General features: G+C 42.1%; 1 protein-coding gene across 3 annotated transcripts in view; it reads right to left on the reverse strand.

The window, feature by feature from the left end:
* Positions 1-25,632, reverse strand: part of THADA (THADA armadillo repeat containing) — a 779,727-nt gene that overhangs the window by 154,798 nt on the left and 599,297 nt on the right. For all 3 annotated transcript variants that reach the window (XM_040351533.1, XM_040351532.1, XM_040351531.1), the window contains exon 35: positions 23,131-23,275. In XM_040351533.1, the coding sequence (XP_040207467.1) occupies positions 23,131-23,275 (145 nt within the window). The remainder of the gene's footprint in view (positions 1-23,130; positions 23,276-25,632) is intronic.

Consider the following 25,632-nt stretch of genomic DNA (forward strand, 5'->3'; position numbering starts at 1 on the left):
GGGGGTTTAAACCAATCAGGATAATCAATAGATAATCCACTAACTGAAAAGTAACCATCCACAATTATAAACCTGCAGTATTAAACTTCTCCAATAACAGAACAGTCAGGGACATGTTTCAATGTGTTATCCATTTTAAATTTGTATTCATCTGTTAATTCTCAGATTAAGTGTAGGGTTCTTAAAAAGAGCAAACCAGGAAGAGATTAAGAAGAACAAACAGATCTGTGCTTTATAATCTGAACCAGTCAGGGTTTTCCTTTTGTTTGTCTGATCCATTAAATAAAACACAGGAGAGGTTGCCATAGGCAGAGCTGTCGGCTATTTGTACGGCGTATTTGCTCTAGGCCTCAGCGACTCTCTCAGTAAATCTCTCCTCACATCTAAAGTGTCCTTTACTTGTCTGCTAAGGTTTTCCTTCCATACCGGCAGTTACTAACAGTAGTATATTTATTCTGAATGGCCGTTTGGATCTTCACAAAAATTGTCACTTCTTATTTCCAAAAATAAAACATAAATTTGTTTCTGCCAGGGCTGGATTTCCATCATTGCAGTCTGGTGCCCAAAGAAACTCCCCTCAGTTAGGTCCTCTTCTAACACATTGCCTTCTCTTGTTTTACTGGTTCCAATCTGGCTCAGAATTTGGTGACATGAAGCTCAATTCACAACGAATTAGTTACTTGCCCTGATAGTTGGTGTTTTCAGCCATATGACTGTTATTTTCAGTCTTCATTGTTAAAAAGTTATGGTAAATAATAGCAATTCCAGCTTAGTGGAGAGCTGCCGACTGTCAGTCAGAGCGATGAGCTGTGGAGGGGCGGGGAGCAGCCATCTCAGTGGTTTGCTGAGACTGCCATCAAATCGGGGCAGCTGGCGGATCCAGCCTTGGAAGTTGGCAGTGACGTCAGCGGAGAGTGGACTTCAGGCCGCTCTCTGCTGAAAACAGGTCATAGGAGTGCAAAACTAATTGCACTCCTGTGACCCAGAGGAGAAGCCCAGCTTAAAAAGCTCTGGCTGGACTTCTCCTTTAAGGCCAGGTTCACACCATTGCGAATTGGATGTGGGTTCCCTGCATCCAATTTGCGATAGCAGGAGATTTTGACCTGCTCTCTATGGAGCCGGCTCACATATCTCCGATGCAGCTCCGGTGTGAATCTCACATATCTCCGATGCAGCTCCGGTGCGAATTTTCACAGGAGCCCTGTGCGTCTTTGGTCCGTTTCAGGTCCAAATTCTGCCAGAAAGTCGGGCTGAAATCGGACCTGAAATTATTAACCAGGACACACCGGACCCCTGCTGGGAGCAGCGATGGTGTGAACCCAGCCTGAAGGCTAAGTTCACCTTTAGGGAAAATATAATAAATGAACATATTTTTGTAGCCAAAAAAATGTGCAATTATTCCCCCCACAGGAGCCTGCAAAGCATTGTACTTGTGACCATTGGATCGTGAGTGCGATGTCAGGCTTGTCTGTCAGTTTTTCAGGTGAACCTGATCGGACCTTTCACTCTCCCATATGAAGCGGTGGATGTCAGCGATGACATGTCCGCTGACATATGCCACTATCCATTCCGATCCTGTCCGCATAATACAGACAGATCGTGGTCCTATTTCCTTCTGGCGAATCAGAAGAAAGCAGACAGGTGGTCACTTTTCATCCGATTTCCCCATAGAGGAGAGTGGGACTGGGTCCGTGTCTACTCTGCACAGTGAGCGGAGATGGATCTGTCATATGCCTGCTCAGTGGGGATCAGCGGAGCGATCACTCGCTGAGCAAGTGGAATCCGTCAGGCGGAGGCGCCTGTGTGAAAGGGGCCTTACTCAAGCTTTCTGCCCACACCTCTGTTCAGGCTTTTCGGTAAGCCTCATGCATATACACAGCTCTTCAGAACACCTTTCTGGCAAAAGGAAGGCAGCTTTAAAGCCATACCTAAAGCCGTGTTTTTTTTAAACGTATTAAGACGCGTTCGGGCAGGTCAAGTGTCTGGGCTTCCTTTATTTAATTGGGTAAAATAATAATTTATTCTGGCCCTTGAAATGAATGAATGCTCATGCACTAAATGCACATAACGTTTAGGCACGTTTAAAAACATTAAGACCTCTTTCACGCTGTGAGCGCTGCTTTACAGCCGCTAGCGGGGCACTTTTAGCCCCAAAAAAGAAGGGGTTAAAAAACTTGCTTTCGCTTTCAAATCGCTTTTCAGGCACTTTGAAAACACTGCCAATTGATTCCAATGGGCAGGGCATTTTGGGAGCACTAAATACAATGCTCTCAACTGGCCCAAAGATGGTCCTTGCAGGACTTTTCGGAACGTGCCGCAAGCGCACCGCCCCCGAGTGTGAAAATTCACACTGGAATGAATGGGAGGCGGTTTTCGGTTAGCAGAGGCTATTTCCAGCAATAAAGACGCCTGAAACCGCCGCAGAGGGAGACAGGACTTGTAGTTCATTTATTCACAGATGCCACTGCACAAAAACACAAAAAAACAAGCATGAGATGCCAATACGCCTAGCTCAGCGCCAAATTCTGGTACATGAGCTTCTTTGGCATGTTTTTGGAGCAGAGGGAGGCTCATTCAAAATGAATGGAGCCACTCCAAAAATGTGCTACAGAATTGCGTACACAAAAAAATATAAAAAAAAAACGATGTGACAGCAACACTCAGGTGTGAGTGAGTGAGAAACTTGTAAAGCGCAACACATGCGAACTGAATCGCCTCTGGGCGCTGTATCCATTTCCTGGGTAAGGAACCCCTGGGTAAGGTGTGAACAGTGCTTTAAAGAACATACAGTGCTGGCAGCACCAGGAGAGTCGGACTGCTCTCTCACATACCAGCAGCAGCCAAGCTCTCCGACACGTCCCCCAAACACTTCTTTAATCAGTAGTGTTGCTAGGAGCGAGCGTGACCTTGGTTAGAGAAGTGTTCAGTGCAGTGCAGTGTGTCAGACCACAGGAAAGCCGATGCATGAGTGCTGGTCCGACTCTCCTATATGCTGGCAGTGTTCTGCCCACCGGGCTTCTATTCAGTCCCTGAAGATTTGGCTGTCCATTTTTTGCAAAACGGCACTGCGTCGCTTTAACTGACAACGCTGCCACGCTGTACCCAAACAAAATTGACGTCCTTTTTTTCCCTCAAATAGAGTTTTTTGGGGGGTATTTGATCACCTCTGTGGTATTTATTTTTTGCGCTATAAACAAAAGAGACAACAATTATGGGGAGAAAATATATTTTTTTACTTTTTTCTATAATAAATATCCCAATTAAAAAAAAAACAAAAAAAACATGTTTCCTCAGTTTAGGCCAATATGTATTCTTCTACATATTTTTGGTAAAAAAAAAAATCGCAATAAGCGCATATTGATTGCTTTGCGCAAAAGTTGTAGCGTCTATAAAATAGGGGGTAGTTTTATGGCATTTTTATTATTTATTTTTTTACTAGTAATGGCGGGGATCTTTATCAGGACTGAGACATTGTGGCGGACACATCTGACACTTTTGATACATTTTGGGATTATTGCCATTTATACTGCGATCAGTGCTATAAAAATGCACAGATTACTGTAAAAATGCCACTGTCAGGGAAGGGGTTAACACTAGGGGGCGATCAAGGGGTTAAATGTGTTCCCTAATGTGGGGGGATGGGACTGACTAGGGGGAGATTTACACACAGACATTCCTGTTCTCGCTCTGTAACGAGCAATCACGGGTACCCGGCGGTCATCACGACCGCTGGGCATTTGCATGGGCTCTGGGGACACACTTCAGCATACGCACGTGCCACCGAAGGCACCTTAAAGAGACAACGTACAGCTACAACAGTTTGCACGGGGGGGCCAGCCTGCCGCAGTATAACTGCGGCGGCTGGTTCGAAATCGGTTAAAATAGCATGTTGGGTTTTCTTGATTTACATCAGTTAGTTATATGCAGAGCGCAGGCGCCACCTACTGTTCCCTTTCTGGTATAGCTTTAGCTGTTGTAGTCACATATTGTAATCTCTTAGAATGTGTTAATAAAGTTGTTAGGAACCAGTGCATTCTGGGAGAATTTTAGGAATCTACAGCAATGCATGTTTCTTCAATCGCTCGCCATTACACCCCTTTTCCGAGCTTAAAAAGTGAGTTCTTGTCATCCCATTTTGTGTTATAGAACATTGTTTCTTTATAATAGAGTTGTACTTATTGATGTTAATTTTATCAATTTGAAGTTTCACCAGGCTTATTCCGATAAATTTAAAATTAAAAGAAATATGGTATCTAAAGTTTATGGAGCAGGAGACAGAATAGGCATCAACCCTTGTTTCAGCATTTAGCTGAAAAAATAAAAATAAAATACCGTACATATTTATCATTTTGAATGCAACTTTATTGCATTACAGTAATAATTGAGAACATTCAGTTGGGTTTAAAAATGCTTTGTACAAGGATTGTGATTTTAGTGTCGTTTAGCTGCCTCATTATAGTACAATGATGATAATACAATTCTAGCTCTGTATTAACACGTGAATTATGACTAAATCACACTGGTTTAACCAAGACAAAATAACACCCTCCCCAACCTATCCGATTTGGTTTTTCATGAACCAAAAGTGGTAACCCCTGGAACAAGCTGATTATGACTGTTATCGCGTTGTACGTGCACGCTGCATCCGTCTCAGCTCTGCCCTGGGTACCAGAGGACCTTGTCCCTGCATGGAGCTCATATATCATTAACAGCCAGTCACATACTAACAATGCTGAGCTGTCTAATCACAGTAAATTGGAAACAATGATCTCCACCGGCTAAGCTCCATATTCATATTAGGAATGTCACACAACTCGCAGCCTGTTTTACTAACTCGCTGGAAACGTCTGAACCAATATGGAGGAGATTTTTGGATGAATATATCTGCCAAATAGTTGGTTTCCTCTATCACGTCTCTAATTCTAGGAAAAGATGCAACCGCAGAAAGGAGATATCAGCACGCTTGGATTTACGGCTCCGATAAGAACTTATGCCATATGCCACGTCGGGGAAAAAAATGTTACATTTGTAAATGAAGATATTGTTATCTCTCATCTTCTTAAGTTTAATCTACTTTTTTTTTGTAGTTTCAGTGTTGCTACAGATAAAATTCAATAAGAGCCCATTTAAACCTTGGCATCCTGATGTACTGCATTAATGTGGTTCTATTGCGCATTGTATTAAGGCTATCTATTAAAATAATTTCTGTTTCAATATGTTTGAGTTTTTGGATAAACAAAAGGTTCATAAACAAGCTCGCTGATCGCCCGTGCAGGGGCTAGAAATGTGTAAAAATTACCAATGATCAATATTGTTTACAATTATCCTATGACAGTGAAAATAGGGGATGGCATAAAAAAAGGGATACTGCGTAAAATGCCATATACCCAAAATTGTTGCCGTAAAAAAAGGCAGAGAGAGAGGGTCATAGATAGGAGAGGGGGAGGGAAAGGGAGAACTCGGACTCGGGAGCCCCACAGAATCAGACAAGGCCCAAACAGAACGCTTGAAGTGTGGAGAACTCTTAAGAGAACCATGGTTCCCAAATTTTGAGAAATTTAATAAGGTTAATGGGATGCAACCTTGAATTTTTGAATTTTTGAATTGAAGCCAAGTTGAACTTGGGTTCTGGATATATTTGGTAAAGGCTGCATAAAGCCATCATGCCACCTGATCCATATCTGAATTTGGTGCAAATGAGCCCCATTACATTAATAGGTGGACTCCGCAAGCACATGACTATCTAGAACCCCTACTTCTCCTTTTGTACTTTCCTGGTAATACCTTTACTGGGCTCTTTTGTCCTGCTGTGGGGGCCCTTGTGTATAGGCAGTGTGTCTAACTCTTGGAAATCTTGGGCAGCTCAATGGTTTAGTGGTTAGCACATCTGCCTTGCAGTATTGGGATCCTCTATTCAAGTTCTGGCCATGATACAGTCTGGTTGCAGTTTTTCTGCCCCAGCGTGGGTTTTCTCCAGGTATCCAATTCCTCCCACACCTCAAAAACATGTTGGTGGGTTAATTGGCTCCTGTCTAAAAAATTGGCCCTAGTAAGATTTTTTTTTTTACTGAGTGGGCCAAAGATTGCTACTTCACCATCTGTCCCAATAGCAGATAAAGAGCTTTGAGTCGCCACAAAGAAAAGCACTATCAAAATATACATTAATGAAAATAAATAATAACACAAGGAGGGGCAAGTGTCATAACTTGTAAAGTCAAACTGGATTGATTGTTACAAGCGTCAGTAGAGGTGTACCCTAGGTGCAGATGCTCATTTTGCCTTTGTTTCTGGCCATTTCATTCTTTATTACCCCTCTGACTTAAGCTGTGCTCTTCCTGCTACCAACCGCATTTACTAAACTTCCCTTTACTTCCCTACTATTCCGCACAGCCGAAATGAGCAGGAGAAGGCACCCCAGGTAAACCATACAAAGAGCTATGGAATCTCTCCCGTAAAAGTGGAAGTGCTTAGTGACTGGCCCAGCACTATCAGGAACAAAAGGAATGGGGAGCCATATGGAGGCACAATGGGCACCCATTAAACCTAGTCGTATCAAAGTGTCATGTTCAAAGAATTACTATGTATAGACAAAAAAAAATTGAACCACAGTTCATTGACTTTATGGGCACAGCCACACCAGATAAGATAAAATAAAATACTTAACATTTTCATTGTGCATCAATAAAGGATTGCATTTCATCTAATCTGGTGTGGTTGTGCACATAAAGTCCATGAACTGTAGTTCAAACGTTTATTAGCTATACGCTGGCCCAGCACTGTTAGAAGAAGTGAGTCCTCCAAATTCTTCATTATTGGCAGCTGAGCATAGCAGAGGGAGAGCAAAACAAAAAGGTGCCAATGGTGAGATAGGGGGAAGGGGGTGTTAAAGAAAACAAGTTGTTGTTCCCTGCATGGCCAAAAGAATAAATTGCTTTAAAGGGGTTGTAAACCCTCACAGCTTGTTCACCTTAATTCATTATATGCATTAAGGTAAAAAAACATTTGTACTGCAGCATCCCCCCCAGAGCCCCCCTTTTTCTTACCTGAACCCGATCGTTATAGCGACGGGGACGAGAGTACAGCAGCTCCAGCAGCTGTCTTGGGTCCTCATTGGAAAGATTGATAGCAGCGGGAGCCATTGGCTCCCGCTGGTATCAATCAAATCCATTGAAACGGGAGTTGGGGGTGGGGCTGAGTCCTGCTGTCTGTGTCAATGGACGCAGCAGCAGGACTCAGGAGCGCGCCCACCCGAGTACCCTCATGGATTGTGGCTCTCTGTGGGGGCACTTGAGAAGAGGAGGACCAAGCAGCGCCACAGAGCTACAGTACAGTAGGGTGTTTAATTATAGCAAACACAGCTGTCCAGCCCCCTCATAAACAAAGAGCACTACGTATGATTTTTCCTTGCTAGAGAGTCCAGAATAGAGAATCTAAAAAAGGTAAGCTGCAGGTTATCAATATTTATTACGTTATGGTATGTGAATGGGGAAGTAGGTATTATCCCAATTTGGTTGCAAAAGTGGAAATACACTTTAAGGCTAGTGGCACTTTGCAGGAAAACCACAATCTGCCTGTAGCATAGTAGCACACCAGCAGTAGTGGTGACCAGTTTAGTTTAAAGTGGATGTAAACCCCATTTATGAAATCTGAGCTTGGCACATATATCTGTAGTGTTTACTTTTCTGTCTCCAAAGCACTAAGTCCCATGTCTTTTTACTGCTCTGTTCCTCTGTTATCAGCATGGTCACTTATGACAAGCTCTCAGACACACGAGATAAAAGCAGCTGGACACTTGTGTCGGGGAGGCAACATAGAGACATACAAGCAGAGAGCTGGTCTGCAGTTTTTTTTGTTCCTCTGCCTATATGGAGGGGGGGGGGGTTGTCCCTTTCCTCCAATCAGCTCACACCCAGTGTATACCCAGACTCCCCTCCCACAGCTGAAACAGGAAGAAACATTTGTAACACAATGTGCATTTTTTAACGAGTTTAGAAAGCTGAAGACACCAGATATACACAAAAACTTATGTAGGGAGATTTTTTTCATCCCTGTTAAATTATCTGAGTTTACTTCACTGGGTATATGTAAGGGTTTCCATCCACTTTAAGTTTTAAAAAAATGACAAATGAATGTAGGCCCAATTAAGGAACCAGCTCAAAGAGTTGAGGTAGGGACTGGCAAAATATGTGGCCACACATAGAATGAACCTAAAACAAAAAATAATATAGTAGCCTGGAGAATTCTGAAGGAGTTCAGGAGGCAAGTACGTGAGTATCGAAAAGGGAATCAGGTGAGGGAAAGTCAGTTTTTGATTGGTTGCTTACAGTTACTATTGTTCTTTGCCTTGCCATTGCCATTTTCCAAAGTAGGAAGCACGCAAAAAAGAGGGTGTGACAATCCTGGGCAATGAGTGAAATGAAGGTAGAAAGTGCCAGTTAGTGCTGACAAACCATTCAGCGGCTAAGTAGCGGCGGAGTTAATGCTCCGTACGTGGCGGTAATGTGTGCAGTGAGTACACACACCAGCTGGAACACGGTGTAATGAATTTTCCAGACCTCTGTGCTCCACCTCGGCTCAACCCAGCTGAAGGCGGCTGAAAATTTGCTTAGGTACACAAGGCTGATCATGTTGATGGAGATTACCTCCGCATGTGGAGTGTGGATTTTCAAGAAACAGCAAACAGAAAAGGCACCTGGCAAATTGTGTCAACACTGCTGACTTGTGCAGTGAACCGATCATTTGCCATTTGTTAATGATCAGCGCCCAGAGAAGCTGCAGAACCTCGAACTTGAAACGTTTCTTCTACATTGGCGGTTCATCCACTTTGAGGGAATCTATGGGCCTTTTATTTTTTAAATATTTGACACAACTCGCCTAAATTGCCTAGTACAGTCCAGCTAATCAAACATTTTGGGATATAAGTCAAGAGTACACATAATAGCTGTAATGATCATCCTACAATTATCCTGGCATTCGTCTTCTGGAGTTGGCTGCCCCACTTGCTAATTTCTTAGGCTTCACATAGTACAGAGCCGAGCGTCCATCTGAATGAAGAGACATTTAATGTTTGGAGTAGCACTGAGCGCACAGAGGCCCAGATTCACGTAGAATCGCGGAAGCGTAACATATCGTAGATACGTTACACTGCCGCAAGTTTTCATCGCAAGTGCCTGATTCTCAAAGCACTTGCATGAAAACTTACGCTGGCGGCCTCCGGCGTAAGCCCGCGTAATTAAAAGGGGCGTGTGCCATTTAAATTAGGTGCGCTCCCGTGCCGGACCTACTGCGCATGCTCCGTTTTGAAATTCCCGCCGTGCTTTGCACGAAGTGACGTCATTTTTTCAAACGGCGACGTGCGGAGCGTACTTTCGTATTCCCGGACGTCTTACGCAAGAACAAAACATTTTGAAATTTGGCGCGGGAACGACGGCCATACTTTATACAGCACATACGTGGGCTGTGTAAAGTTAGGGCAGCAAAAACGACGACTAACTTTGCGACGGGAAACTAGACTAGCAGCGACGTAGCGAACGCAAAAAAAACGTTGTGGATCGCCGTAACTACTAATTTGCATACCCAATGCTGGTTTACGACGCAAACTCCCCCCAGCGGCGGCCGAGGTATTGCATCCTAAGATCCGACAGTGTAATTCAATTACACCTGTCGGATCTTAGGGCTAACTATGAGTAACTGATTCTATGAATCAGTCGCATAGATAGGAAGACCCTAAAACAGAGATACGACGGCGTATCAGGAGATACGCCGTCGTATCTCTTTTGTGAATCTGGGCCAGAGAGCCTATATAAGTACATGGAGATTCAGAGGCTGTATGTCAATCGTTGTCAACTTATGGCCCAAAGGGGGCCTCAAATGCTGCCCCTGACATCACCAAAGGAGCACATAATGTTCAATATACAGTGGGTAAAAAAAAATATATATATATATATATATATAAATATATGGCGCATAGATACGACGGCGCATAGATATGACGCCGCATAGACAGACTTATGCGGCGTATCTTGAGATACGTCGGCATAAGTGCTTTGTGAATCCGGGCCCTAGACTTTTACAATATTTGCCCACTTTTTTTGCAGAACTGCCCAAGTTCAGTTAAATTTGATGGTGACCATTTGTGGACTGCAGTCTTCAAGTCGTTTCACAGATTTTCAATGGGGTTTAAGTCTGCGCTCTGACTAGTCTATGCACCCTTTTCTCCGTCAACCAATGTGTGGTCATTTTTGCTGTGTGCTTTGGGTTATTGTCATTTTGGAAGGTAAACCACCCCACCAATAACAGGATATTACCACCTCTATGAGGAAAGAAGATAGATGCAGCACTCTCAACAGAAGCAATCCAATCCTAGTGTGCAGTCTGCATGACAGGTGCCAAGGCTCAGTATGTCTTCTCACACTAAATACAATATATAAGAGAGAAGAGCTGGCAACTTCAAAGGCCAATAAAAATGTATTGGCTACATATGAGCATTAAAAAAGCGAACAGCTGATGTGTTTCTGCGCGAGTCTTAGTCATAGGCTATGACTAAGGCTTGCGCCGAATTGCGTCAGCTGTTTGCTTTTTAATGCTCATATGTAGCTAACACATTATTGTGACAAGGACTTTGACGTTGAGAGACTTCTCTCATATATTACCACCTCCATGCTTTACTGTAGAAATAGTGTTATTTGGATGGTGAGCTGTCTTGGATTTCCACCAGACATAGCCACCAGTGGCCCATCCCAAACAGTCACCATCACATTTAACTGAACATGAGCAGTTCTGTAAAGAAGAGTGGGCAAATATTGCAACGTCTAGATGTGCAAAGTTAGTGGAGACATCTCCCAACAGACTAAAGGCTGGAATTAAAGCAAAACGTGGTCCAACAAAATACTGACACAAGGGGGAGATCCTTTTTCCAACTCAGCGATTCTGTTTTTGATTTTTTTTGTTCCACATGTTGGTGTTATATCTTTCACTTGGATGTTATAAGTTGCTCTAGTAAATATAGCTGGATAAAACAAAAACTGCTTCTCCCAACAGACTAAAGGCTAAAATTAAAGCAAAACATGGTGAAACAAAATACTGACACAAGGGGGAGATCCTTTTTCCAACTCAGCGATTCTGTTTTTAATTTTTTTTTTCACATGTTGGCGTTATATCTTTCACTTCGATGTTATAAGTTGCTCTACTAAATATAGCTGGATAAAACAAAAACTGCATCTGTCTTCATTTCAGGCTGAAAAGCAACAAAATGTTATTATTTTATAAGGGGGGGGGGGGGCGATTTTTTTTCTATACCCACTATATGTAATCCTTGAGAGGACTGTCAGAAACTGCAGACCTAAAGGCGAAATGAGGGCCAGAGAGTGCAGGCATGCTACATTGTTGGCTGGGGATATGCTATAGAAGACAATACATAACTGGGAATATGTTGCATGAGGCTAGTACACTGATCAGGCTATTTTACCCTTATCAGTGTTCCCGCTACAGACTGCTGAGGCAAAAATAAAAACAGCAAATTCCAACCAAAGCAAATATATGGGGTGATTGTGATGGTCTATGGGGTGACGGCGGCACGGTGGTGCAGCAGGATTAAAGGCAACATATTGCCTTCTCACCACCTGTCAAACTGTGGATTACTTTTCGGAGGGCTGGCAAGCGCTGCCACACCTCTGAACCCCGACCTAAAACATTTTGTAGCGTCTCCATTGTGAGAGCTTTAATACAACACAGGAGATCAACTAAAAGACAAGAGCGGAGCAGTCACACTACAACAGGAAGCACCATAAGAAGGACCTTCATGGCAGGATCACAAGGTATAACTTTAATGAAAGTGTACAAATATTTAAAAATTATTTTTCAAATAAGAATAATGTGTTATACTTCAAGGGTAAATATGTGCATTTAGACTTACATATACTTAATATGTAATATCATTCCATGCTGTCTCTAGTAACCCATTATTGTGAACATGGTTAATATATATATATATATATATATATATATATATATATATATATATATATATATATATATATATAATATTATTTATTATTAAAGGGCCCAGAGGTCCTCAGATGGCAACCTCCCTTTTTTTTATTAAAAAATATATATTATTTTATTTATTTTTATTTATTATATATATATATATATATATATTATTTTATTTATTTTTATTATATATATATATATATATATATATATATATATATTTTTTAAAGGGCTCAGATGTCCCCAGGGCCCCATGTGGCAAACCCCCTTTTTTTTTATAAATGTTTATTTTTGTTTATATATTTTTTTTGTATTTATTTATTTTATTAAAGGGTCCAGAGGTTAATATATATATATATATATATATATATATATATATATATATATATATATATATAATATTATTTATTATTAAAGGGCCCAGAGGTCCTCAGATGGCAACCTCCCTTTTTTTTATTAAAAAATATATATTATTTTATTTATTTTATTTATTTTTATTTATTATATATATATATATATATATTATTTTATTTATTTTTATTATATATATATATATATATATATATATATATATATATATATATATATATATATATATTTTTTTTAAAGGGCTCAGATGTCCCCAGGGCCCCATGTGGCAAACCCCCTTTTTTTTTATAAATGTTTATTTTTGTTTATATATTTTTTTTGTATTTATTTATTTTATTAAAGGGTCCAGAGGTCCCTTTTTTTTTATAAATGTTTATTTTTATTTTTTTTATATATATTTTATATATTTTTTATTAAAGGGCCCAGAGATTTTTTTTTTTTTAAAGGGCCCAGAGGCTACCCCCCTTTTTTTTATATATATTTTTCTTTATTTCTTCTTTTTTTTGTAAAGGGTCCCCCCCCCCCCCCGCTTCTCAATTTGCGGCAGCACCCCCCCCCCCCCCCGGCTCTCTGCTCCAGGGGACCCATGCCTGATGAAGCTGTGTAAGGGGCCCCATAATCCCATAATTCATGATGGCTGCCCTGACCCTTCCACTGCCTTGCCTTAGGTTACCATGTGCAATTGAAGCAGAACCTAGTTATTATAGGAGTGTGTAGATTAATCAACATTTAATATCACCCTTCCGTAACACTCTAAAACCAACATAGATAGGTGGAGAATGGGAATCCTATCTTCTCAACCATCCTTCTTCATGTGTTTTCTCTAACGCTAATGGTTCTCTTTAAGGTCAGCGTTTACAGCTATATCATCATTCCAAAGGTCAAACTCCAATTACCCTTCCAGACAATAACCCAGAGGAATCAATTCAGCCATGTAATTGGCTTGCTTAAGCTAAGTTAAATGTGATGTAAGCAAATATTGGTTTGTTTTGTGACATGGAAAATCAATTACAAGTAGGGTGGAGGTATAGCACCCCCAGCACATACATACAGGAGCTGCATACAGAAGAGAAAGCCCGTATAACAAGTCTGACATTGGATTCAGGCTTCAACAGAGAAGCCTACCCAAGGGAGTATCAGAAATGAAAAGGGCACAATGATATGACTAGTTCCTTGGGACGGGATAGGCGGATTTCCCTGAAATGCTGGTCCAACCAAGAAGGCATCATATGTGTATATATGAAATTAAAAGCAAAGCAGTAAGTATAGTAATTTCGGTTTAATGTGTACCTATAATTTTGTAGTAGGCGTTGTCCTGCAAAGGTTAGGGAAAATAACTAAGCACCCTTTAAAGGGCTGTTATCACAAAAGCATTTTCTTACTGTGCATCAGTGGCGGTTCGCCGCCCCCTCTGGCTCTCGCACAGCCACTGAAATACATAGATTCATGCATTGCATGAATCTATGTATTTTCGCCGCTGCCGTCGACTATTCAGATGGCCGGATGGTGAGCGCCGGCCACCTGAATAACGGCAGCTGGTTGGCTATGTGGAAGTGCCTATCAGAGCCAGGGGCTCTGATAGGCTTTCCGAGTACAGCCCTCAGGCTGTATTCGGCTTCCGAATGCTTATCCAAGGAACGTACCCCCCGTGCGTTCCTTGGATAAGACTGACAGGCATCTTAGCCAATCAGGTTCACCGGTTCTGGTTACCGGTAACCTGATTGGCTGAAGCGTCATCGAGGGCAGGAGAAGACATCGAGGGACGTGGAAGGAGGATGGCTGACCCCCAGAAAGGTAAGTGCCGGGGCATTTTACAGGGCACAGCGGCGACAATGGGCACAGTAACGACAATGGGCACAGTGGCAACAATTAAAGGGCACAGTGGCGACAATTAATAACACAATTTGGCCACACCCACTGTTCATCATGGATGCTACATGCGGTGCAATACTACTCTTATTGGGGCACCTGGGGTGTCCCGGGTCTTTTACAATCCTATAGCGTAAACTGCAAAAAAATTGCTTTTCACCACTAAAGTGTTCGGGTTTGGCTTGATGAAAAGGTAGCAACCCTAGGTGGAGCTTTGGGGTGCCTTTAAATGTATTAGAAGGGGAATCTCTAAGAAAGGTGTGTGTCCCCGAAACGTGTCAGATTGCAGACACTGCTATTAGTCAGGTCATCCGATACCATACTGGTGGAAGAATAGACTTGTTATGCTGGTAACTTCTGTCTTCTGTGAGTATTCATTTGGCTTTTTGGTTTCCCGTACAGACAAGTCTTGGGTAATGCGCTAAGTGTTTGCGCTCTCCTGTGTGCGTTTCACGGTGTGCAGATGTACAACTGAGAAGAATTGATGCTGGTTTGAAGCCAAACGGTAGACACACCAAATATTGATTTGATTTTGATTTTTCTTCTGTTCGCTCACTTTGCATTTTGTAACTTGATAACAATAAACTATTAAAATACACTTACAGCCACTTTATTATGTACACCTTGCAAGTACCGGGCGGGACCCACTTTTGCCTTCAGAACTGTCTTCATTCTTCATGGTTTAGATTCAAAGTGTTGAAAACATTTTGAATTTTCGAAATTTCAAATTTTCTAATTAAAATTTTCGAAAATTCGGAATTTCGAAATCCAAATTTCCAAAAATCAGAATTGCAAAATTCGAAAAAATTTAGAATTTTCGAAAATGCGATTTTTTTTTCAATTTCCAAATTTTCGTATTTCCGAATTTTTTAATTTCCGAATTTTCTTATTTCCGAATTTTAGATTTTTGGAAAATTGAAAAATTCGAAAATTCAAAATGTTTTAATTCGAAAATTGCAAAATGCAAAAATCTAAAATGCAAAAATCTAAAATGCAAAAATCTAAAATGCAAAAATCTAAAATGCAAAAATCTAAAATGCAAAAATCTAAAATGCAAAAATCTAAAATGCAAAAATCTAAAATTCGAATAATGTTTGTATTTCCACATTTTTGTAATTTCTGAATTTTTTTTATTTCCGAATTTCGGATTTTTGGAAATTTGGAATTCGAAAATCCAAAAATTCTGAATTTCGAATTTTCGGATTTCCGAAATAATTCCGAATTTCGAAAATCCAAATTTACGAAAATACGAATTTACGAATGTTCTGAAATACGAAAATTCGGAAATTCAAAAAAAAGAAAATTCGAAATTTCGGAAATTCAAAAATTCGAAAATGCAAAAATTTGGAAATTCGGAAATTTCAGAAATACGAAAATTCGAAATTTTCAGGAAATACGAAAATTCGGAAATGAAAAATTCTGACATACGAAAATTCGAAATTTTCAGGAAATACGAAAATTCGGAAATGAAAAATTCGGACATACGAAAATTCGAAATTAACGAATTTCCGAATTTTCGTTAAAAAACTAATTAGAAACTAAACGAATTACACATGTCTAGTTGGTAGCTGCACTGGGAGTCAGCCTGCAAGGAGATCAGCTAAAAGTAGTTGGATCTGTATGTGCCTTATAATTAATCAAAATTAGTCGATTAATCGATAAAAAAATAAATAAAGATTAATCAAACACAAAAAATGTAATCAGTAACAGCCCTACTTAAAAAGAAAATGCCCTTAGCCACATGCAGTAAAATAAACGTCCGATTCTCCAGTCCTCTCCACCATGCCGCACGCTAATCAGCGCCGTGTCTGAGCTCCACGTCTAGTAAAGCGGCAGAGATCCCTCAGAGCCAAGTGTGAGCCCTTTCACATTTCACACCACCTAATGCCAATTCCGTGAGGTCTAATTTATGATTCATGCACAAAAACGGCTTACCGTCACTTCTAGGAATCTCATATTTGACACGCTCTAATCAGGCAGCATCAATTAAAACTAATAACTTTTGGGAAACTGACTTTGGCACAGCACCAGTCAGCGCTGCAATTACATGCCGGAGCATAAATTGCTGTTAGCGATTTTATTTACCTAAAACAGTTGGTGACTTCATCAAATCCCAGAGCCACCTGCTGAAAATTCCCCTAGTCATACTGCTTCAGGTCTGAGCCGACATTGTTAGCCGGCTATGTCATCGTACTCTCATCCGTGGGGTTTATCCTGTCTTGTGTGTTTGCATTTTATTAAATATAAAAGAGAGAGTGAGACACACGCACATTTATAAATGCAACCCCGCATGTAATTAGCAGTTTGCATATGCATCTCGCGTGCAAAAAACTTTTGCTTTAATCTTCGGGTCTGATTTACTACAGAAAGGGCCAGTATTCATTTCTTGCGATCATGCCGCCAAATAATGACTGTACACCTCTTTTTTTCTCTGTTGCGCAGAAACTGAAAACACTTGTATATGGATGAAATCGATTTTGAGGATTGTCACAGAACTTAGAAGTACCAAGGAACACTAAGAGCCGGTTCACACTGGGGCGACCTGGGGATCCGACTTCAAGTCGCGCCAAGTCGCGCGGTCGAGAAAATAAATGGAAGCTCCGACTTCAGAACAGGTTCCTGTACTACTTCAATCCGACTTCTAGGCAATTTGTACCCATTGGTTTCAATGGAAGTCGCCTCAGAAGTCGGGTCACTGTCTTAACTGAAGCAAAAATACAGGAAGATAACATACATTTCTCAGGCAAACCCCTCCCTCCCCCTCCCTCCCACAGAGCTGATTGTTGTTTGATTGGCCACGGGAAAGCCTCCTGTCCTGGAGGCGACTTGAAGTTGCCTTGTAAGTTGCCTGATGATTCATACTCAAGTCGTGTCCAAGTTGCCTCCCAAAGTCGAGCTGGAAGTCGTGTTGGCCCCGGTGTGAATGGGCTCTTAACCACTTCAGTACCCAGAAGAATTGGCTGCCCAATGACCAAGCCATTTTTTGCGATTCGGCACTGCGTCGCTTTAACTGACAATTACACGGTCGTGCGTAAAAAAAAAAAGAGCGACAAAAAAAGAGCGACACTTTAGAAAAAAAAAAAGAAATATTTGTTTTTAACTTTTTGCTATAATAAATATCCCTCAAGAATATATACATTTTCTTTTCATCCTCAGTTTAGGCCGATGTGTGTATTCTTCTACATATTTTTGGTAAAAAAATGGCAATAAGAGTATATTGATTGGTTTGCGCAAAAGTTATAGCGTCTACAAAATAGGGGATAGTTTTACAGCATTTTTATTATAATTTTTTTTTTACTAGTAATGGCGGAGATCTGCAATTTTTATCGTGACATATTGCGACGGACACTTTTGACACTATTTTTGGACAATTGTCATTTGTACAGCGATCAGTGCTATAAAAATGCACTGTTTACTGTGTAAATGACACTGGCAGGGAAGGGGTTAACCACTAGTGGGCAAGGAAGGGGTTAAGTGTGACCTAGAGAGTGATTCTAACTGTGTGGGGGCTGGGCTACCCGTGAAATGACAGTGATCACTGCTCCCGATGACAGGAAGCAGTAGATCAGTGTCCTGTCACAAGGCAGAACAGGGAAATGCCTTGTTTACTTAGGCATCCCCTTGTTCTGCAGCTCCGTGACCCGATCGCAAGACACCGATGGACATCGAGTCTGCGGGGGGCCGCGGGCACAGTCACAGAGCTGGCGGCAGGCAGATTCAAAGCAACGTACAGGTACGTTGCTTTGCCTGCCTGTGCCATTCTGCAGACGTAAATAAAGATAAAATAATACAGCATATATAATTGTGACACGAATCATATTGTAATTGAATGTTATTAAAAATGACCTTTCCTTTTTAATCTGCAGCTCTGTAATTTTCTATAAATACAAGGCTATATGGCTACATGAAGTTGTTCTGAATACAGAATGTGTACTGACCCCTCCCTAGAAATAATTCCTGCTTTTGTGATTGGCTCACCAATTTTCCCAGAAGTCAGATTTCAGGCACCCCCTGCAACAAAAATGTCATTTTTGGCAAGATATTTCCATTAGGAACACATCTAATGGGATGCAGACCCAGCAGATATTCTCAGTGCCCTGCAGCTGCCACAGCTGATTCATAATCATAAAACCACTCCCATTAGACCCACTGGGCCCAGAGGCACAGACAAACACACAGGGATTTCTTCAGAATAACAAAAAGTAGGAATCTGCAACAAAGGTGGTTATAATCCTTGCAATGTACATAGATCACCCAGCGGGGAATGTTTTTATTCTCAACAAAATTATGCTTTAAACGCTTGCCGACCGCTGCACAAACGTATACATCGGCAGAATGCCACGGCTGCGCAAATGGACATATACCGTATTTATCGGCGTATACCGCGCACTATTTTGCCCTGAAAATCAGGGCAAAATCGTGGGTGCGCGGTATACGCCGATACCCGCTTTCCCGCCACGAGTTTGAATACTGTGCCGGCATATACCGAGCGCAGTACACTCGTGTATCTTCGGGCAGTCTCGGCGCCTCTCGCGCTGATGTCCTGAGCGTACAGGACGTGAGTGAGAGTTGCCGAGCCTGCCCGACGATACACGAGTGTACTGCGCTCGGTATATGTCGGCGCAGTATTCAAACTCGACGCGGGAAACGAGCGGGGAGGACGTGAGGACGCCGGACCCGACGAAGAGGACACCCGAAGCCATAGAAGGACGCCGGACCCGACGAAGAGGACACCCGAAGCCGCAGACGGACGCCGGACCCGACGAGGCCGCCGATGGACGTCGCGCAAGACACCAAAACTGTAAGTACAAAAAAAACTTTTTTTCCACAGGATTCGGGGCAACTTTAGGGGTGCACGTTATACCGCGATAAATACGGTACATACGTCTCCTTTAAATTGCCGGCGGCGGCGCATGACCCTGCCGCGAGCTCCATGACCGTGCCCGCGGGACCCGTGGACCGAAAAGAAAAATACAGAATTGATAAATGTCCCCCCCACAGTATAAAGATCACACACGGAAGAAAATTTATCAATTCTATCGCACAAAATGCTAAACAGGAGCGGCGAGACAGATTTACTATAAAGTTTCAGCTTGATTCATAAATTCCTCCCTCTGCTGCTGCAAAATAAATCGAATATAACTGGATAACAACATTTATAGGTAAAGTTGATCTGGGGAAAATCTGATTGCCTCTCGGGGGATCAGGAAGGAACCTTTTCCCCGCTGTAGCAAATTGGATCATGCTCTGCTGGGGGTTTTCGCCTTCCTCTGGATCAACTGTGGGTATAGTTTTGGGTATATAGGATTGTATTTATATATTTTTTTGGTTGAACTTGATGGACTTGTGTCTTTTTTCAACCTGACTAACTATGCAATGTAAAAAGAAAATGAGATAGATTTTGATCTAATTCTGCCCTTAATTTACATAAATAAACAAAAAAGATCAAATCTTTTACTTTTCTGAATCTGGAATATGAAAATAGACAGTTTCCTCTCATGATGGATGTAGTTTTTATGCTAGGGGGGGCCGAGACAAGAGGTGGGCGGCTGTCCTGTGCGCAGTGGGTATTTGGGTGGTTGTGCAAGAAGGAGACATTTGTACTAGGAGGGCGGGGGGGTTTCATGCTTGTAGGGATTACTGGAGGCATTTGTGCTAGGAGGGGAAATTAGAGGGGCAGGATTAGTGTTAGGAGAGGGGATTTGGTTTGTATTTGTGCTGGGAGTGGGGGATTTATGCTCAGAGGAAAAAAATTGAGGGGTACAGGATTTATGCTGGGGGGGGGGGGGGGGGGTCTCAAGCAAAGCAAGGTTTTCTAGAGTTTAAAAAAAAAAAGATATGACTGGCCATCAAGTTATTTCCCACATATTGTCAATTATTCAGCATGGCTGTGATTGTCTTTTTTGTAGCGCTAGAATATGTCATTGGACTGTGAAAGACGGATTCAAACTGCCGATAACGACAACATGTCCTTAATTTCAGCCATATTGGTGCTTGATTTGGTTAAAGTGGATGTAAACCCAAATATTTTTTATTTATTTTTTATGTCGCAATGTAGGGTATAAGATTGCCTATCATCTGTGCCCAGTCTTGCCACACAGAGTTAATCCAGCTCTGAGCAATCCTCTTTTATTGTTCAGTGAAATAAAACGGACTTACAGAGACAAACCTTAGTCCGTTCCACCCCCTTGCTGTGAGTGACAGGTTATTTACATATCTCATGCACTAGCCTGAGACAGAGGCACATCCTGCGTAAAAAGTTCACAATTCACATCCCTCCTCTCCCCTCCTTTCCCTTCCAGCTCTCCCAGGATTGGCTGCATTTACTGTGTTTTGACTGGATGTTTCTCATCATGGGGTGTGATGAGGAAATGCATGTAAATTGCAGTGAAAACACAGAACAGAAAGCAGAATATACACAGACAAGTGATCTGATTTAGGTTAGATGTATCTAGCGAGAGCTGGGCAGAGGAGAAGCTTGAGTGATCTGATTGTTATATTGCAGTGTGTGTGTCTGAGGTGACCTGATCACAGTTGCAACATCAGGTTATTTACATAGCTCATGCACTAGCCTGGAGACAGGCATTATTTTTCAATTCCCACCCCCACTCCTTTTCTGAAGTCATGTAGTTACTTTTTCTGGATTTAGACTGGATGTTGGGGATCATAGCAGAGTTTAGTGTAAGGAAAACACAAGAGAAAATGCATGTTGACAAGGGGAGTGTAGAGGTGGGCGGGGAGTCTACTGACATCACAACCCCACCCACCGAGCTCCAGACAACAGACCCACCCACAGAATCTTACTTGAAAAAGTGCCCCGAACCCGGCACTGAGGCTGTATGGCGTGTCATGTATGGGTGGATGTCCTGATAGTGTGTATGCTGGCGTGTGTCCCACCTCGGTGGAACGCATGCCAGCATACACACCATCCATACATGACACTCCATACAGCCTCAGTCCTGGGTTCGGGGCACTTTTTCAAGTAAGGAGCCATTTGGCTTTTCATGTATACACATTTTTTTTAAATAAACGAGATTACACTATTGCGGCATATCTTTTCATTCTTGCATATTCCAATTGGAGTCTTCTGGCAACAAGGGTATTGAGGTGAACTGATTGATCCATATAGCAGGTGTATCCTGCACCAAGTGTATTTGATCTCTTTTTTAACCACTTGCTTACTGGGCACATATACCCCTTCCTGACCAGGTGAAATTTCAGCTTGTGGCACTGCGTCACTTTAACTGACAATTGCGCGGTCGTGCGACGTGGCTCCCAAACAAAATTGACGTCCTTTTTTCCCCACAAATAGAGCTTTCTTTTGGTGGTATTTGATCGCCTCTGCGTTTTTTTTTTTTTGTGCTATAAACTAAAATAGAGCGACAATTTTGAAAAAAAAAACAATATTTTTTACTTGTTGCTATAATAAATAGCCCAATTTTTTTTAAAAAACATTTTTTTTTCTCAGTCTAGGCGATACGTATTCTTCTACATATTTTTGAAAAAAAAAAAAAAAAAATCGCAAGAAGCGTCTGGTTTGCGCAAAAGTTATTGCGCTTACAAAATAGGGGACAGAATTATTATTACTTTTTTTTTTTTTTTACTACTTATGGCGGCGATCAGCATTTTTTTCGTTACTGCGACGTTATGGCGACGTTATGGCGGACACATCGGACACTTTTGACACATTTTTGGCGCCATTCACATTTATACAGCGATCAGTGCTATAAATATGCATTGATTACTGTATAAATGTGACTGGCATTGAAGGGGTTAACACTAGGGGGTGAGGAAGGGGTTAAATGTGTTTCCCTAAATTGTGTTCTAACTGTGTGTGGAGGGGGGTGACCGATCTATGTCCCTATGTACAAGGGACACAGATCGGTCTCCTCTCTCCCCTGACAGGACGTGGAGCTCTGTGTTTACACACAGAGCTCCACGTCTTGTCCCTGTAGCCGCCGATCGCGAGTCCCTGGCGGACATCACGGCCGCCAGGCACTCGCATCGGCATCTCAGCGATGCGGCGAGCACGCGCGCGCCGCCGGACGTGCCCGCCCCGCAGGATGCGCGCGCAGGCCGTCTTTTTACGGCCTGTTAGAGATTGACAACCACCCCGCGGCCGTATAAAGTCGTACGGCCGTCGGGTAGTGGTTAATTAAAAGGGTCAACACCATCTGGTAAGCTGCCATCCATATCTTGAGCACTTTGGGTGTGATATCACGGTCGGTGAAGGTGGATCTCTACATTCTTAATTCGATTTTTACTTATAGGATGAACAGATTGAATTTTGAAGGACTTTATTTTGCTTGAATCACTGTATTCACAAGGAATTATCCTGCTCAGCAGCTAATTGCATCTAATAGTTATTTATTATGCATCGCTATCACTAATATTGTTTATGAGTTAATTATTGTATTATTTAGCATAAGTTTGTTTTTTGCTATATCACATTAATATATCGCAGAGGGAATTGGGTTCACAGTTCTTACCATATTGAATAAGCAGGCTGGTGGTTTTGTTTATTAAATTAAAATTTTCAGGACAAGCTTTCGGGGTATGTCCCCTTCTTCAAGGTACTGTTTGGACCTCGAAGAAGGAGACACACCCCAAAAGCTTGCCCTGAAAAATTGTATGTTAGTGCAACAAAAAAAAGTATCACGGACAGTACTCAATTTTCTCTGCCTTTAAAAGATAAAATGGTCATTCTGGCTTGTATTCAAAGGATGTACTATTTGTGGAAAGCCTACATATAATAAATAGACTTCAAGCCTCTATCACACCCCCCCACTGATGACCTTCGTGAGGAGGGAAAACAGAAGACGACATAGCCGGCTGTACATTCCATTACAGGTCATGCAGCAGGTCTCTCCACAAAGAACTGCACCACCATTGTACTCTTACCCAGAACTGGCAGATGATTTGTCAGCAAATGTGGAGCGATATGGACTAGGATCTCAGCCGCTGCCAGTTTCACTTCAGTCTGGAGTTCATCTCCACAGCAGTGAACCATGAGAGTCACCCAATCCTTCAACTCTGACTCAGTGGCCTGTGGAAGAGAGATCCGTGTCAGATGGCCCAGATGAGGCCTGCAACAGTGAGTCAGCCTCATAAATCTTTATCTGTGTCAGCATATAGGTTCATGATAAAAAGCAACACTTAACAAAAAAAGTCATTTTTCATGGCATTCATTTTTCAATGTTTTTATCTCATTAAAATGAAAATAAATGGAGGTTTGGGTTCAGCCGCCTCCACCACACCACCAGAAGTTCAAAACATTTGCAGAATTTGAATGTATGTAAACTCAACAGCTATGACACCACTAAGTGTACAGAAATGATGAGTTGTCAGCCTGAAATAGAAAATTATTAGTCAAGTGCATTTTTAGCAGAACGGGTATTTTTCTGTACTTTCAGGGCCTTTTATTGGAAAAAAAAAAACCTGGGATATATGCATGCATTGCAGAGATATACTCAGGGCCGATCCGCCCTATAGGCTCACTATGCAAGCCGCTTAGGGCCCCACAAAGCTGCGGAGGGCCCCTCAAATTACTAGAGGCCCCGGCTGGTGAGAAGTCATTTTCGGCCCCTCACCCCGCTTCTTAACCACTTAAGCCCCGAGCCTGTTTTTCAGATTCGGGATTTACAAGACTAAAACAGTTTTTTTTGCTAGAAAATTACTTAAAACCCCCAAAAATTATATATATATTTTTTTCTAACACCCTAGAGAATAAAATGGCGGTCATCGCAATACTTTTTGTCACACCGTATTTTCGCAGCGGTCTTACAAGCGCACTTTTTTTGGAAAAAATTTACTTTTTTGAATTAAAAAATAAGACAACAATAAATTTGGCCCAATTTTTTTATATATTGTGAAAGATAATGTTACGCCGAGTAAAATGATACCCAACATGTCACGCTTTAAAATTGCGCCCGCTCGTGGCATGGCGTCAAACTTTTACCCTTAAAAATCTTGATAGGCGACGTTTAAAAAATTCTATAGGTTGCATTTTTTGAGCTACAGAGTAGCTCTAGGGCTATAATTATTGCTCTCGCTCTAACGATCGCGGCGATACCTCACTTGTGTGGTTTGAATACCGTTTTCATATGGCGGCGTTACTCGCGTATGCGTTCGCTTCTGCGCGCAAGCTCGTCGGGATGGGGCGCTTTAAAAAAAATTTTTTTTTGTTTTCTTATTTATTTTTTTTAATTTTATTATTTTTTACACTGAAATAAAAATAAAATAAAAATTATCACTTTTATTCCTATTACAAGGAATGTAAACATCCCTTGTAATAGAAAAAAGCATGACAGGTCCTCTTAAATATGAGATCTGGGGTCAAAAAGACCTCAGATCTCATATTTAGGCTTCAATGCAAGAAAAAAAAAAAAAAAAAAAGGAAAATTTGTCATTTAAAAAAATGACAACAAAAAAATTGTCTCTTTAAGACGCTGGGCGGGACTGACGTTTTGACGTCACTTCCGCCCAGCAGAGCTATGAGGACGGGTGGGAGCCATCTTGCCCTCACTACAGTCCTCACTCTCCAGGCGGCAACATCCGATCTCCCCCGCCGCTACCGACGGCTCCGGTAAGCGGTGGAGGGCGTGGAAAAGCGGCGGGGGGGGGGCCCTCTCCCGCCACCGATAACGGCGATCTCGCGGCGAATCCGCCGCGGAGACCGCCGTTATCGTTTACACGGCAGCCCACTGTAAAGGTGGATATCCCGGTTCTGGCAGCAGCTGCTGCCGTTACCGAGATATTCAGCTTTAAAAATAGGACGTATATATACAGTGGGCTGTCGTTAAGTGGTTAACTCGCTGGCTACATGGAAGAAGAGGTAAGAAGTCAGCACCCCCCGCTTCTCACTTTAAAATGTAAGATGTCATTTACGAGAGCAGAACACCCCCTGCCCCCGCTTCTCAACTTTAATCTTTAATGTGTGGCATGTCACTGACGGCAGCGCCCCCCCCCCCCCCCCCCCCCCCCTGCCTAGGGCCCCAGGGAGGTCAGGATCTGCACTGGATATACTGCAATGTTTTTTTTTAACTCAAAACTTACAAAAGCCTTATACAGTCATAGACCAATCCTAGGTGGCAATAAGAGTACATTCACACTCACATCGCCTGGGCGTCGGCAGTACAACAGCACTTTACTGTCGTTTTTGCGGTGCTTTTTTGCTGCTAGTGGGGTGCTTTTAACCCCCACTAGCGGCCAAAAAAGGGTTAGAAATTTGCCGGAGGTTCAGCAGCACTAATGCGCTGCAAAGAAGCTGCTGGCAGGACTTTTTCTGACACCCTGCCGGCGCACCGATCCAGTGTGAAAGCACTCGGGGTTGTCACACTGGAGTGAATGGAGCGGCTCTTTCAGGGCACTTTGCAGGCGCTATTTTTAGCACTACAGTGCCTG

This window comes from Rana temporaria, chromosome 4, assembly GCF_905171775.1.
Source record: "Rana temporaria chromosome 4, aRanTem1.1, whole genome shotgun sequence".
NCBI classification, from domain to species: Eukaryota; Metazoa; Chordata; class Amphibia; order Anura; family Ranidae; genus Rana; species Rana temporaria.